This window comes from Leptidea sinapis, chromosome 5 (genome assembly GCF_905404315.1).
Source record: "Leptidea sinapis chromosome 5, ilLepSina1.1, whole genome shotgun sequence".
Lineage (NCBI taxonomy): Eukaryota > Metazoa > Arthropoda > Insecta > Lepidoptera > Pieridae > Leptidea > Leptidea sinapis.
In genome coordinates, this window is record NC_066269.1 from 3,216,849 (window position 1) to 3,230,471 (window position 13,623).

At 34.0% G+C, this 13,623-nt stretch overlaps 1 protein-coding gene across 3 annotated transcripts in view; it reads right to left on the reverse strand.

Annotated features, from left to right (window-relative positions):
* LOC126964646 (amidophosphoribosyltransferase-like) overlaps positions 1 to 13,623 on the reverse strand; it is a 45,993-nt gene that overhangs the window by 14,816 nt on the left and 17,554 nt on the right. For 2 of the 3 annotated variants that reach the window (XM_050807887.1, XM_050807885.1), the window contains exons 2-5: positions 7,658 to 7,863; positions 5,131 to 5,239; positions 2,112 to 2,258; positions 1,240 to 1,363 (exon numbers count right to left, since the gene is read on the reverse strand). In XM_050807887.1, the coding sequence (XP_050663844.1) occupies positions 1,240 to 1,363; positions 2,112 to 2,258; positions 5,131 to 5,239; positions 7,658 to 7,856 (579 nt within the window). In that variant the 5' untranslated portion in view covers positions 7,857 to 7,863. Of the gene's footprint in view, positions 1 to 1,239; positions 1,364 to 2,111; positions 2,259 to 5,130; positions 5,240 to 7,657; positions 7,864 to 9,068; positions 9,218 to 13,623 lie in introns of those variants that run through there. The other variant, XM_050807886.1, reaches the window with a different exon arrangement.

Below are 13,623 nucleotides of genomic sequence, written 5' to 3' on the forward strand. Positions count from 1 at the left end.
TTTATTTAGAGTATTGGTAATAGGTGCATCAGCTCAAACCAAAATCTTAATATATATTATACTAGATGACCCGACAGACGTTGTTGTGTATATAATAAATAAAATGATGTTTTTATATGAATTTGTCAATAATATATCATAACATCAAAAATTATTTCGTAAAATATGCTCCCTTTTGTTGTTATGAAATTGTTTCACAGCAGAACTGTCAAACCGTGCGTCAATAAATTCTCTCATAGAAATTATGTATGGACACATCAAAGGAAAAACAAATTTGTTGTTTTTATTTAATTTAGCAGCCTTTTCCTATTTATTCACCTTTTAAACCTTCTCTGGACTTCCACAAATAATTTAAGACCAAAATTATCCAAATCGGTCCAGCCGTTCTCGAGTTTTAGCGAGACTAACGAACAGCAATTCATTTTTATATATATATAAAGATATATAGAAAGATAGATAAAATGCTAATGGTCGTACGTATGACCACCTATCATCCGCAACTTAGATCAAATTCCCGTTGGGATGGCAAATACCCCTCGGTCCCCTGGTGTGCATAAGGGAATTTTGTCGGGATGGGTTTAAGTGGGTGGTTGGGGGTGGCAAAAATGTGAAATTATATACATCTGTCCTTCTCTAACTAATGTAAACTTCTGTAAAATTCTGAAAATCTCGGGAATGATCTAGAAAGTTCCAAAATGCGTGCAACTGATAAAATTGATCCGAAATAAACTAGAAAATTCAAAGAATTTCTAAAATGATCTAGTAAGTTCTAAAATGGTTTTAATGATCTAGGATGTTATTATCTAAGATAGAAATCTATCTATCCTTAAATATTTCTTATACCATTAAATATGCGATGTAATTTAACCCGAGCAACGCCGGGTTTCGCTGCTAGAACAATATAATAAGAATATTGTCCTTTAATAAATTAATAACAGAGGCTCGAAATAGGATCAAATGATTTTTTTAATATAAAAGGGAGCAAATGAGAAAGCGGCTCACGTGATGGGGAGTGATGAGGCAACCCATGGACATCTGCAATACCAGAGGTCAAGGGATAAGTTGCCGGCCTTTAGGTGGGAATATGTTCTACTCTTGAAGGTCCCTAAGTCGTATCGGTTCGGGGAAATAGCAGCCTCTAATTGATTCCACGTAGTGGTCATGCGGAGCAAAATATTGTGAAACGCCAAAAATCAACTTGATGCTGGTAAAATTGATCGATTTAAAACATTTTCTCACCATTTTCCTTAAACTACTGCAGTTGACCAATTCACCGTTATGGGCTACGGCCAGTGCACCATGGGCGGTGTGCACGACGAACGGTTGGCAGTTTACTTCCTCCGAAGCCGCTGACGTCGAATATCTGGTGAAGAAATAAAAAAATAATTATTCTGAACTCTTTTTGAAGTGAAACTTCTTAATTGCGACATCCAACAAGTTTGCGAATGAGATAGTAAGCATCATACAGTGTTTTGGTACCAGGCGATCATAATTGTAGAAGAGATTGTCTTATATAAGACGCGAGTAAACCTTAATATATTCTGACGCCATGATAGCGCACGACGTATTACTATAACAAGAGAATACATATATTAGTGGTGATAGTAATGTATTTCATAGCGGTTGAAATCATGTATCATCCTAGCAACATGTACCGCAGTTCATATGTAGTTTAGAGGTGCATGCACAATGCAGATTTCACTTCTGACAAGTGTACTTCGTACGCACGCAAATTTTTGTTTTTTATGAAAATAAAGACTAGACGAGCAGGACGTTCAGCTTATGGTAATCCTGCCCATTACAATGCAGTGCCGCTCAGGATTCTTAAAAAACCCCAAAAATTCTGAGCGACACTACAATAATTGAGATCGTCACTTTGAGACATAAGTGTCATTTGCCCAGTTATTTCACTAGCTACGGCGCCCTTCAGAACTAAACACAATAATTCTTACACATTACTGCTTCACAAAGAATAAAGGCGCCGTTTGCAACCCATAATCTAGTGAATATCCTGTGCAAAGGAGCTTCCCACTCTCTCTGGAAGAGCACAAACAACAAAACGAATTGTATATTTTTTTTTCAATTTCCACGTGTAATCTTCAAAATCTTACCTCGTATGTCCAATGCCCAGGTTGCCCTTAAGTTTCTTCATAGCTTCATCATTAAATATATTATTAATAAGACCCATTCCTTTATGTGTGTTGAAAGTCCGCGCGCTTTTGCCCTCTGACGTCACAATACCTGCTGACTCTTGGCCTCTGAAAACGAAGGATTCTTTATAGATATGTATGCTATGTATATACTTAGTTATAATATCTCCTCTCCTCACAAAAATAAATGTTCTCAGTAAGTGTTTAATTATAATAAAACTCATCAATTTATAGTTCTCGCCACGTACAAAATGCACTAGCGATGTAACTGCGAAGTTGCGGGGGGTGTGGTAACGCACCACCATTCAGTGGCACCGCGCTTTTGGTCGTAGTCGGCGCTTCAGAAATACAATCGCGTGAAAATTATAACATTTTTTATGGTAGTCGCAATGCTTTAGATAATGTAAACACACACGTTCCATTGAACTTTCGTGGGTTAAGTAAGTACATAAATACTATTATCTACACCCATGCTTTAAATCCTCTATTAAAGATTCTGAAACAGTTAGCTTATTGCCAACATTAAAACACCCAATGTTGTAATAACCATTACATCATCCAAACGAGTGTTGTAATGTAATGAAATGATGAAATAAATCCACATTCGTATTTTAATACCCCCTTATTCCACAACAGTTGCATAAATAACTAAAACGTATAATATATTAACACAAAATTATTGTAGTGAATAGAAATGAATTTAATTTATAAAAACGAATTGTTTTTGTGCGTGATAGTACACACACGCATGCGGTTACAGATAGAACAGTATACTCAAGGCAACTTCTCACCAGCGCATTACATAGTACAATCATTGTTTCAGAATTTTTAAATTCCTTAGTATTCCGCAGAATAAACCCGAGCATCTTAAAAGCCTTGGAAGTAATGTTATTAATGTGTTGGTCAAATCTTAGGTTGCTATCCAAAATCATTCCAAGATCCCGAATCTGCTCAATTTGCTTAAGAGGTGTACCACCTATTTTATACACTACATCTTTACAGCTATTTAGCCTTTTTCATGAAATTCGCAGATGAAAAAATTTCTCAGCATGGATGTTTAAATGTATTTATGTATATTTAAGCAAGTATATTGCATTAAATATAATATCGTTGTCTTGCAACCCATAACACAGGCTATATGCTTAATTTGGGGCAAGATAATTTGTGTAAAAAGTGTGTCAATATTATTATTATATTAAATTAGTTGTGGTTTCAGTAGACATATGAGTTTGAGACAAGAGGCTTTGGTAGCGGAAGTATGATACAAATGGTCTAGTTGACAAGCAGTTTGTAATTGTTTAACTTCAATAATTTTAATATTTTTAATCTTAATAGATTTTTCTGTTCGTGTCCACAAGATACAATAATTGTCACAGATAAGGACTATCACATAAGAATAAATACGGCCTTGTTCTCACCACAAGGTCTGTCAAGTCGTTTGTATGTTTACGATCCGGTTACCGTCAGAATTTTGATACTATCAGACACTATCAGTCATCCGGCTTGTTGTTCTTTATATAACTCAATAATAATTAAGATAAACGATTGCCTAATGTTATATAGATTGTTTTAAAGCGTCACGAAATTTGTCAATGAACTGGAACATTTTATAAAGGTCATGTGCGTGTTAGTCTCGTGCATGGCATCATTTAATATTAAAGCTTTTCAACCATATTACTTTAAAAAGAAGCATATGTTTTTTAGCACGTGCGGAATTTCTTTTTTCTGCTACACTACTTTTATCTGTCATTCATACAGCCATGAACACTAAAATAAGTACATACTTTACTGAGTCTTTCGAAAAGACCATACTGTTTATATTCTTAGTTTATTTGTGGAATAGGACGGGACACTTTATGGCAAGTGACGGAAGTCTATTTTTTGCTTATATTGTTTATTTAATTGTGGAATAGGACAGGAGACCTGATGGTAAGTGACTAGTCCATTTTGTTTATATTCTTTAGTTTATTTGTGGAATAGGACAGGAGACCTGATGGTCAGTGACGGTAGTCTATTTTCTGTTTATATTCTTAAGTTTATTTGTGGAATAAGACGGGACACCTGATGGTAAGTGACTAGTCTATTTTATTTATTTATTTAATAGGAAGCCAACGTGCATACAACTATCTTAATCTATAGATACATTTAAAAAATCTTTCACAATGTTGTATACTCCACTTACAGGCTAACTCGACATGGTTAATAGTATTATATACATTTTTTGTTAAACTAAAACTTTTTGTTTATATTCTTATTTTATTTGTGGAATAGGACAGGAGACCTGATGGTAAGTGACTAGTCTATTTTGTTTATATTCTTTAGTTTATTTGTGGAATAGGACAGGAGACCTGATGGTAAGTAACTAGTCTATTTTGTTTATATTCTTTAGTTTATTTGTGGAATAGGACGGGAGACCTGATGGTAAGTAACTAGTCTATTTTGTTTATATTCTTTAGTTTATTTGTGGAATAGGACGGGAGACCTGATGGTAAGTAACTAGTCTATTTTGTTTATATTCTTTAGTTTATTTGTAGAATAGGACAGGAGACCTGATGGTAAGTAACTAGTCTATTTTGTTTATATTCTTTAGTTTATTTGTCGCATAGGACGGGACACCTGATGATAGGTGATCACTGCGACTAATAATACTATTTTGCAACACCAGAGGATTTACAAGAGAATTGCCGGCGTTTTAGATGAGCGTCCGCGCTTTTTTTGTAAGTAGCCATGTCATATCATCCTGGTAATACCACGGAATAAAATACCATAATCTGGTTGGAGGTGTCATGTCATATTGGGGTCCGTAGGCAAGAATCGAGCCAAACAGCTCCTCCGAATAGTTCTCTGATGAATACGATCTAAGACTTTAGAGTTCCTCAAGTGGACTCTTTACAGTTTACGAAATCTAATTTTTATAAACTGAATAAGTTCGTTGCTCTTGGAGACCAATATCAGACCGTAGAATATAAAATCTGCACACCTGTGTTGTAGTGCAACTAGTCCCAGACATATAACTTGTGCCACGTCGATCTGTGTCGGCCATTCTCCTGTTCCTATAGCGCCAAATACTCCGCACTCGTGTGTTAAACCTGAAAAATACTAATTTAAAATTGCAGTTCTTAAGCATCATAAATGGCTAGGTACCTAACTAAAAACAAGTCCCAGTTCGAACTCACATAATCTTATATCTTTAAACGAGCAATTCTTGTATATATATATATATAATCTGAATCTCGGAAACGGCTCCAACGATTTTCATAAAATTAAGTATGCAGGGGATTTCGGGGGTGATAAATCGATCTAGCTAGGTTTCAATTTAAAAAAAATGGTTTTATCCATGTTTGAATGAGAAACAGCTACAATAACATTAGAATACAAAGGTAAATTTCGCCACTATATACAAGACTATTATAGCTCAGATTGGGTGATCCGGAAAGCAGAAGACCCCGGTTCGAATCCGGATGTCCTATTAGTTTTTTTTTTGTTCAAGTTTTGTACATTCTTAAAAATCCGAGCAAGGCTCGGTCGTCCGGATATTTTTATTTAAGCGGGCTTACGGCCGATTTCTATATTCAAACTCATTGCCGGTTATATTTTAAACCCTAGAGCATTTATACGTCTAGATAAACTATGACAGCTGTGAAAACGTCGAAAAATATTGAGGTTGACAGTTAACTTCTATTTGAGCAACGCACGCACACGAACTCAAAAGTGTCATACAAATCGCGAGTGTAAGACGTAGCTAGACGTAGTATCACGCACACTAAAGTATTAAAACTGGCCTATTTGTATCGGTTGTCTAACAGCAAGAGACTCGAATAAATTATCTAAGACTGAAATACTTAAAAAAAGACAAAAAATTAAACGAATAATAATAAGATGCGGTAACAGGTTCAGAGTTGATTTGTTTTCAAGTTTTCAAATAGGGTATTTTAAATGAGAAAATTTAAATATATAATTGAGATGCTTCGGTAAAGCCTAAAAAAACATTTAAAAACATTTGGAAAATGGTAATTTAAGTTCAATAAATAATCGCATAAATTTTATAATAACTCATTTCAAAGTTTTCATCTCTTTATCAATTTTATTTACTCAGCAAAACGGTAGCCGCCATTATAATACGCACAGATAATACTTTATGTAAACAAAAATCTGTCAACGAATGTCAAATTACGCGCGAAAATTTAAAGTGTCAAACTTTGTGTGAATTTTCAAAGAACATTTCGATCGTATAAAACGTACTTTCATTTATTGGTTTATTATCACCTTGGTATCGCATTAAGACACTTTTGAACAATAATAATAGCCTATTATAAAATATAATCAATTACCTATAACTTAGTCAAAGGGTTTTTTAAATTGTATACCTCGATGAATTTATGTTAATAAAGACTCGTGATGCACATGATAAAATGAGCAGTTTTTAATCATTTAATAGTTTCTTCAAAATTTGATTGAGAATATTTTTTTTATTATCTATGACCATAATATAACAAATAAGTTGTTAAAAAACGGACCATGTCGGTATACTTTTACTAGAAAATGTAACAAATGACTTGAAAAAGTTATGATCCTGGCTATCTTTTACAAGCGAATGTTATTGTCGTAGCATGACAAAAATGTTTGTCATTAAAACTACATTTTTTTCATGGCAACTATTACCTTAATTTTATTTATATTTCATTTTGTACACATAGGTACTTTTCATCCAGCCTTGCATTTATGTTTCTAGGGCCCCATTTCCATAGTATTAAGTCCAATGCTATGTTGCTGTGGGGCAATGCAATATTTATACGACATTTGTGCTGCAGAAGAGGGCTTTTCGCGCTATTTATAAACTAGGTCCTAAAGATTGAGAACATTGAGAGCAAAATTTAAAGAAATTAACATCTTGACTGTTACTTCTCAATATATTCTTGATAATGTAATGATATACATAGGCACATACGTGAAGTTGCTAGAAACTGTCATAACCATAGTGTAACTAATATCAGGAACAGAAATAAACTTATAATGCCTACTACTCGACGATGCTTCTACAACAAGATCCCAGAAATATTCAAAATAATTGTTAAAAAACGTTTGTGTGGTAAAGGTAATATAACATAAATGACATTCTTAATTATACCACAGATTGGGAATGGAGCGACTGCCCTCAGGGTATTAAATAATAAGTTTAATTGTACGATATAACTTTGTAACCATTCAATTTATGAACAAAAAAAGTTTGCATTAATTAATTAAACTGCATTAATTTAACAGTTACAGTTATTCATCATACACTGACAAACATTAAACACAAAGAGGATGTAAATACTACATAATAATAAATGCCTAAGAAAAAATTGAATATTAAGTTGAGTATGAAACGTGCAGTGAGATTTGACATAAGTTTGAAATAGTAACAACAATTGGGTCATCTGTCAATCTATCAATCACTGCACGTTTCATACAATCAAGTGAATCGCTTTTTTCTTAGAGAGTCTTGCAAAGCTGATTAAACTAACCAGATTCCACCGCGCCTCTGCCAAACCGCTTGCTCTTCACTTTCACCTCGCCTTGTGTTGTGTCACAGTGACAGCTGTCACATGTGTCAGATCTATAGTCTACGCTATCATCTGTGGTTCGCCTCTCCAGCGGTTCTCTTTGTTCTGGAACGTCTCCGCCTTGCAACCGACATGGATGTGGCCCGGCAGGACCTTCCATGTTTTATCTGAAACATTGAATAAGTAACTTAGAGATAACAGACGATTCATATTGCGTAAATAACTGAAATCTGAGATCATTTATACGTCTAGATAGGCTATTACAGCTGTGAAAACGTCGAGAAAAATTGAGTTTAGAACTAACCTAATATTTTGAACAATTCACGCACACTAACACAGTGTCATACAAATCGCGAGTGTAACACGTAGCTTGTCACGCACACTTGACAAATATTCCTAGGACATTTTTCAGTTGTCTAACAGAAAGAGACTCTATCTAGACGTATAAATTATATAAGAATGGAATACTTTATCTACTCTAGAGGACTTCTCTTAGCAAGTACCAGTTTTTCATTCAACCGAAAATCGATTTCGTAGATGTGTACTTCCAGAATGATGGGCTTCACACAGTATATACTATATACAATATAATTTATTTGATAGAATGAGTAAATAAATAAAAATAGCAAAGTTCGAATTTGAAAATTATCCCTCCAAATCTTTACGAACTTAAAAAATGAAGTTGCGTTGGCAACATTTCCGCGCGTGATTTTTGTATGATTTTAAATATCGCCTGAAACCGGAGGAATCATAGACAGTATTCTTAGAAGGCGAATAAATAAAAGCATTCTCAACTATAAGTAATATATTTCAGTATTTGTCCTTCCACTTTTGTTGCATACTGTTTTTTAGTTTATATTTTAACGGCAATCGTGCCTTAGCTGATAGCACCAATGGGCACCAACCATTTTGTCGTTGTATAAGAATACTTACCCGTTTAAGCTGAACTATTTAAACAAGAAATTAAAGGTTTTGGCAAATTTTCGATAACATTTGCACCTTGTTTACATTTAATAAAGATTTTGAAGACAAAAAAAAAACTAGTCTTGCCATATATATATAATATCTAACATATATATCTATACTGTAAGGATTACATTACGTCATAAAAGAATAAATGCATGCTGCACTGATAGGTATAACAGAAATTAATCAACACCATATTATTATTTTTTATGACAGTAAAAGACGAGAAGAGCAGGATGTTCAGCTGATGGTAATTGATACGCCCTGCCCATTACAATGCAGTGCCGCTAGCGCTCTTCTTGAGACACAAGATGTTAATTCTCATTTGCCCAGTAATTTATTATTAATTATTTATTTATTAGAACTTAATTTTTTTACCGAACTTAATATAGTAAATGGGTATTACCTTTATTGGGTATTGGATATACGGATTCACTCAACACTGCTTCAAAATATAGAAACTTATCAACTTTAATCTTTGTTCATTCGCATTCAAACTAGAACTCACACATAATATGTGTATATCATAGTATTTGTATGAAAGATGTCGGGTCAAGTAACTATTATTACAAATGGCGCGAGATTATATTTGCGCGTAGCACAACAATTATTTTATAGCAATAACACTATGCTGATATAAATGAGAATAATAATAACATAAGCCCAATAGTAATGACGTCAATTCGAGTTCAAAGTGATTTGACCGCGTTATTCTCCGGGCTATTTAAGGTGGTATGAGTGATATTGATGTCATTAACTACTCTATGTAATTTTTAGCTAATAGTAAGGGAGGCCACGAGGCTAAATGGGAATTTACTCGAGCGTCGAAGGGATAGTTGCATTTTGAAGATTAGATAGTAAAAAGAAAAAATATGTATTTTTTTTATGGAATAGGAGGACAAACGAGGGTCACCTGGTGTTAAGTGATCACCGCCGCCCACATTCTCTTGCAACACCAGAGGAATCACAAGAGCGTTGCCAGCCTTTAAGGAAGGTGTACGCGCTTTTTTTGAAGGTACCCATGTCGTATCGTCCCGGAAACACCGCACAAGGAAGCTCATTCCACAGCTTTGTAGCACGTGGAAGAAAGCTCCTTGAAAAACGCACTGTGGAGGACCGCCACACATCCAGATGGTGGTGATGATATTCTAACTATGTATGTAATTTCGATGAAGGAAGTGTCTACAGGTTGCCAAAAATGTCTTTTAAATAGTCATATCCAAATACAAAAGCGCATGATACATAAATACATAAATAGCGTGCAAAAAAACTAGGTAAGTCGGATAAAGTATGCAATCTAGAAGTTTGTATGGAAGGGTTGTATATTATAACTTTACTAGCTGACCCAGCAAACGTTGTATTGCCATATAAAAAATGTTTAAAAAAAAATCAATAGTTAAAATTTTTGGGGTATAAAAAATAGATGCAACCGATTCTCAGACCAACCAAATATAATAATAATAATAATATTGACACACTTTTTACACAAATTATCTTGCCCCAAGTTAAGCATATATAGCCTGTGTTATGGGTTACAAGACAATGATATATTTAATACAATATACTTGCTTAAACATACATAAATACATTTAAACATTCATGACTCGGAAACAAACATCCATATTCATCATATAAATGCTTGCACCTACCGGGATTCGAACCCGGGACCTCTAGCTAAGTAGGTAGGATCGCTAACCACTCGGCTATACAGGCTATAAATATATCGTACTACAATAATCATTATATTCGGTTGTCATCTTGCAACTTGTGAAAATTTAAAGTTGTACGTATTTTTTAATGTTCAATCATAATAAAATAAAAGTAAAAAATTTTGTCCAAAAATTAAAAAAACAACTGTTAAGGGTGAACAACCCTTATCACTTAGGGGGATGAAAAATAGATAGATAGCCGATTCTCAGACCAACTGAGTATGCATATAAAAATTTGGTAAAATCAGTAAAGCCGTTTCGGAGGAGTAAGGTAACTAACATTGTGATACGAGAATTTTATATATTATAAGACTAGTTGACCCGACAGACGTTGTTCTGTATATAATAAATAAAATAATGTTTTTTATTAATTTAAATTATTTCGTAAAATATGCTTGTTGTAATGAAATTGTTTCACAGCAGAACTGTCAAACCGTCCGTCAATAAATTCTCTCACAGAAAATATGTTCATACAAATATCGGACGTTGAGGGACACATCAAAGGAAAAACAAAATTGTTGTTTTTATTTAATTCCGAACACTTTCATATTTATTCACCTTTTAAACCTTCCCTGGACTTCCTCAAATAATTCAAGACCAAAATTAGCCAAATCGGACCAGTCGTTCTCAAGTTTTAGCGAGACTAACGAACAGCAATTAATTTTTAATTTAATATATAGAGATAAGGTACATACTCGGTGTCAATACAAATTTTGATTAAATCAAATCAAAATATTTTATTGCAAGTCACATTTTACAATAGGGTGGTACATTAAATGGGTAGACTATATGTGACGCCCTGCAAGGGCACAGCAACGTTATACATAAAATAAATAAGTCTTTTACATTTTATACATTCTTATGATATTAAAAAAACAGACAATACCACTATTATCTATACTAATATTATAAAGCTGCAGTTTTTGTTTGATTGTTTGTTTGTTTGTTTGAACGCGCTAATCTCTGGTACTACTGGTCCGATTTGAATGATTCTTTCAGTGTTGGTTTCCAGTAAAGGCTATAGGCTATGTTTTTTTTTTCAAAATTAGGGATCCCTAATAAAATTGCTATTTTGTAACACAAGGTGTAAAATCGAAAAACAATTTTTGCGTGCGCTGCAAAAACTATTGGCAATAGAACAAAATGATGTATATGAAAATGTATATAAAATATGTACAGGCTATAATATAGGCAATATTTTATTACTTATAAAACTATCGCGTGAATTATACTTTATATGGCAAAACAACGTTTGCCGGGTCAGCTAGTTATAGATATAACTATTTATTTCTATATTATAACTAATTCTCACACATAGTGTAATTAAAAAATTCGGGTAAATTGTAGAAGCATTTTGAAACTAAGAAATTTTTAAGATGTCTTTTAAATAGAGAAGGCTTCTCTTTATTTTTAATATCGTTTGGGATGTGATTATAAATTTTTATGGCCATGTGGTGAGGGCTTGATGACACTAATGACATACTTGTATGGGGCATTTTTAATTTGTTTAAAATTCTATTATTTCGCTTGTTATTTGGTCGATATCGATAAAGGCCCTAGCGATAACAACTACAAAATGACTGATTGTCGTAAAATGTCAGCCACGCTTGACATAAGCTCCTTAGTATTTTGGATATAAAACCACTAGCTAACGCACACGACGTAAGGTCATTTATATATACGCTACTATATAGACTTAACAATATGTTATATTTTTAAAGTGATAACCCTCACTTCTAGGATAAATACACAAATAAAATTTGATAAAAAAAAATTATGAACGCTGCGGGATTCGCACCCACGACCTCCGGCGTTCCGTGCCTGTGCTCTAACCAACTGAGCTAACCGTTCGAGAACCGCCTCGCTATAAAACTCTGTTTGATTTTTGTTCAACTCTCAGGATGTGGCTTCCTCTACAGAATCTACTTTACAGTTGATAACCTGCTCAACCCCAATATTTGCATATTAGGAAATTGACTTGAGATGTCGCTCTTGTAAATCTAAACAATATGTTATGTTTTTAAAGTGATAACCCTCAAGCAAACAGAATTTTATAACGAGGCGGTACTTGAACGGTTAGCTCAGTTGGTTAGAGCACCGGCACGGAACACCGGAGATTGTGAGTTCGAATCAAGCATCGTTCATAAAATTTTGTTTATCAAATTTAATTTGTGTATATAGACTTAACCAATAAATTAAAATATTTTGCAATTTGCGTACACTGTCTCAATTGAACACTTCAATGATTAGAATTAATTTTGTGATTGATTGATAAATATAGAATGACAGCGTATATTTCCTATCTATTGTAAATGTATGCCAAGACGTCACAATTCAAAATTTATCTCATTTGATACCAACATTTGGAGCAATAGATTTCTTTATCAGCATAGGCTCTTTCCACATTTCATTTACTAATTTATTACCATCATCCTCTGACAGCCTATTCGGTACCTACTAAGTCACAAATATCTTCACACACACGTGGCTCTTATCTCTAATTATGAATCGCTATCAAATCGCTAATTATCAATTCAAAAATTCATACTCGGCGTGACGTGACGTGACGATCTCACCGACCACTCTGACAAGAGTCGAGGTTAGTGGCCTGTTTCACAATGCGATGCCACTCGTCGCGAACTGCCGCTCGTCTCGTGCATTCATGCAGAGTACCGTCGACAGCTTGCCTCACTTGGTCCGTCCACCTCATAGGGGACCTGCCTCGTGGTCTAGTGCCCTCGACTTTACCCTGCACTATAAAGCTTTCTATGGAGTCGCTTCCACGTCGCGATACATGCCCGAAGAAAGTGAGAATACGAGCTTGTACGGTAGCAGACAGTCTCTGTTTGATGCTGAGCATTCTTCTCCAGCACCACAAAAATAATGTAACTCAATATTTTTATATATTACTAGCTGACCCGACAGACGTTGTTCTGTACATAATAAATAAAATACTGTTTTTTTATGAATTTAATAACTTAAGATTTATCAATCTACTTAAAGTTGGTTGTCAAATATTATGGTTGCGTGCAGAAATTTAATCTGTGACAATACTTAAGATTTATCAATCTCCACAATAATAATTTGATAGATAGTTAACAACTGTAGTTACCTATAATTTAGTTGTTTTTTACCTTCTGAAAAAGTTACAAAGATATAAAAATTCTAATAAATTATTCATTTTAAACGATTCTTTCAATTTGATTTCTGAACGATGGGGGCACATTAAAAGGAAAAACAAAATTGTTGTTT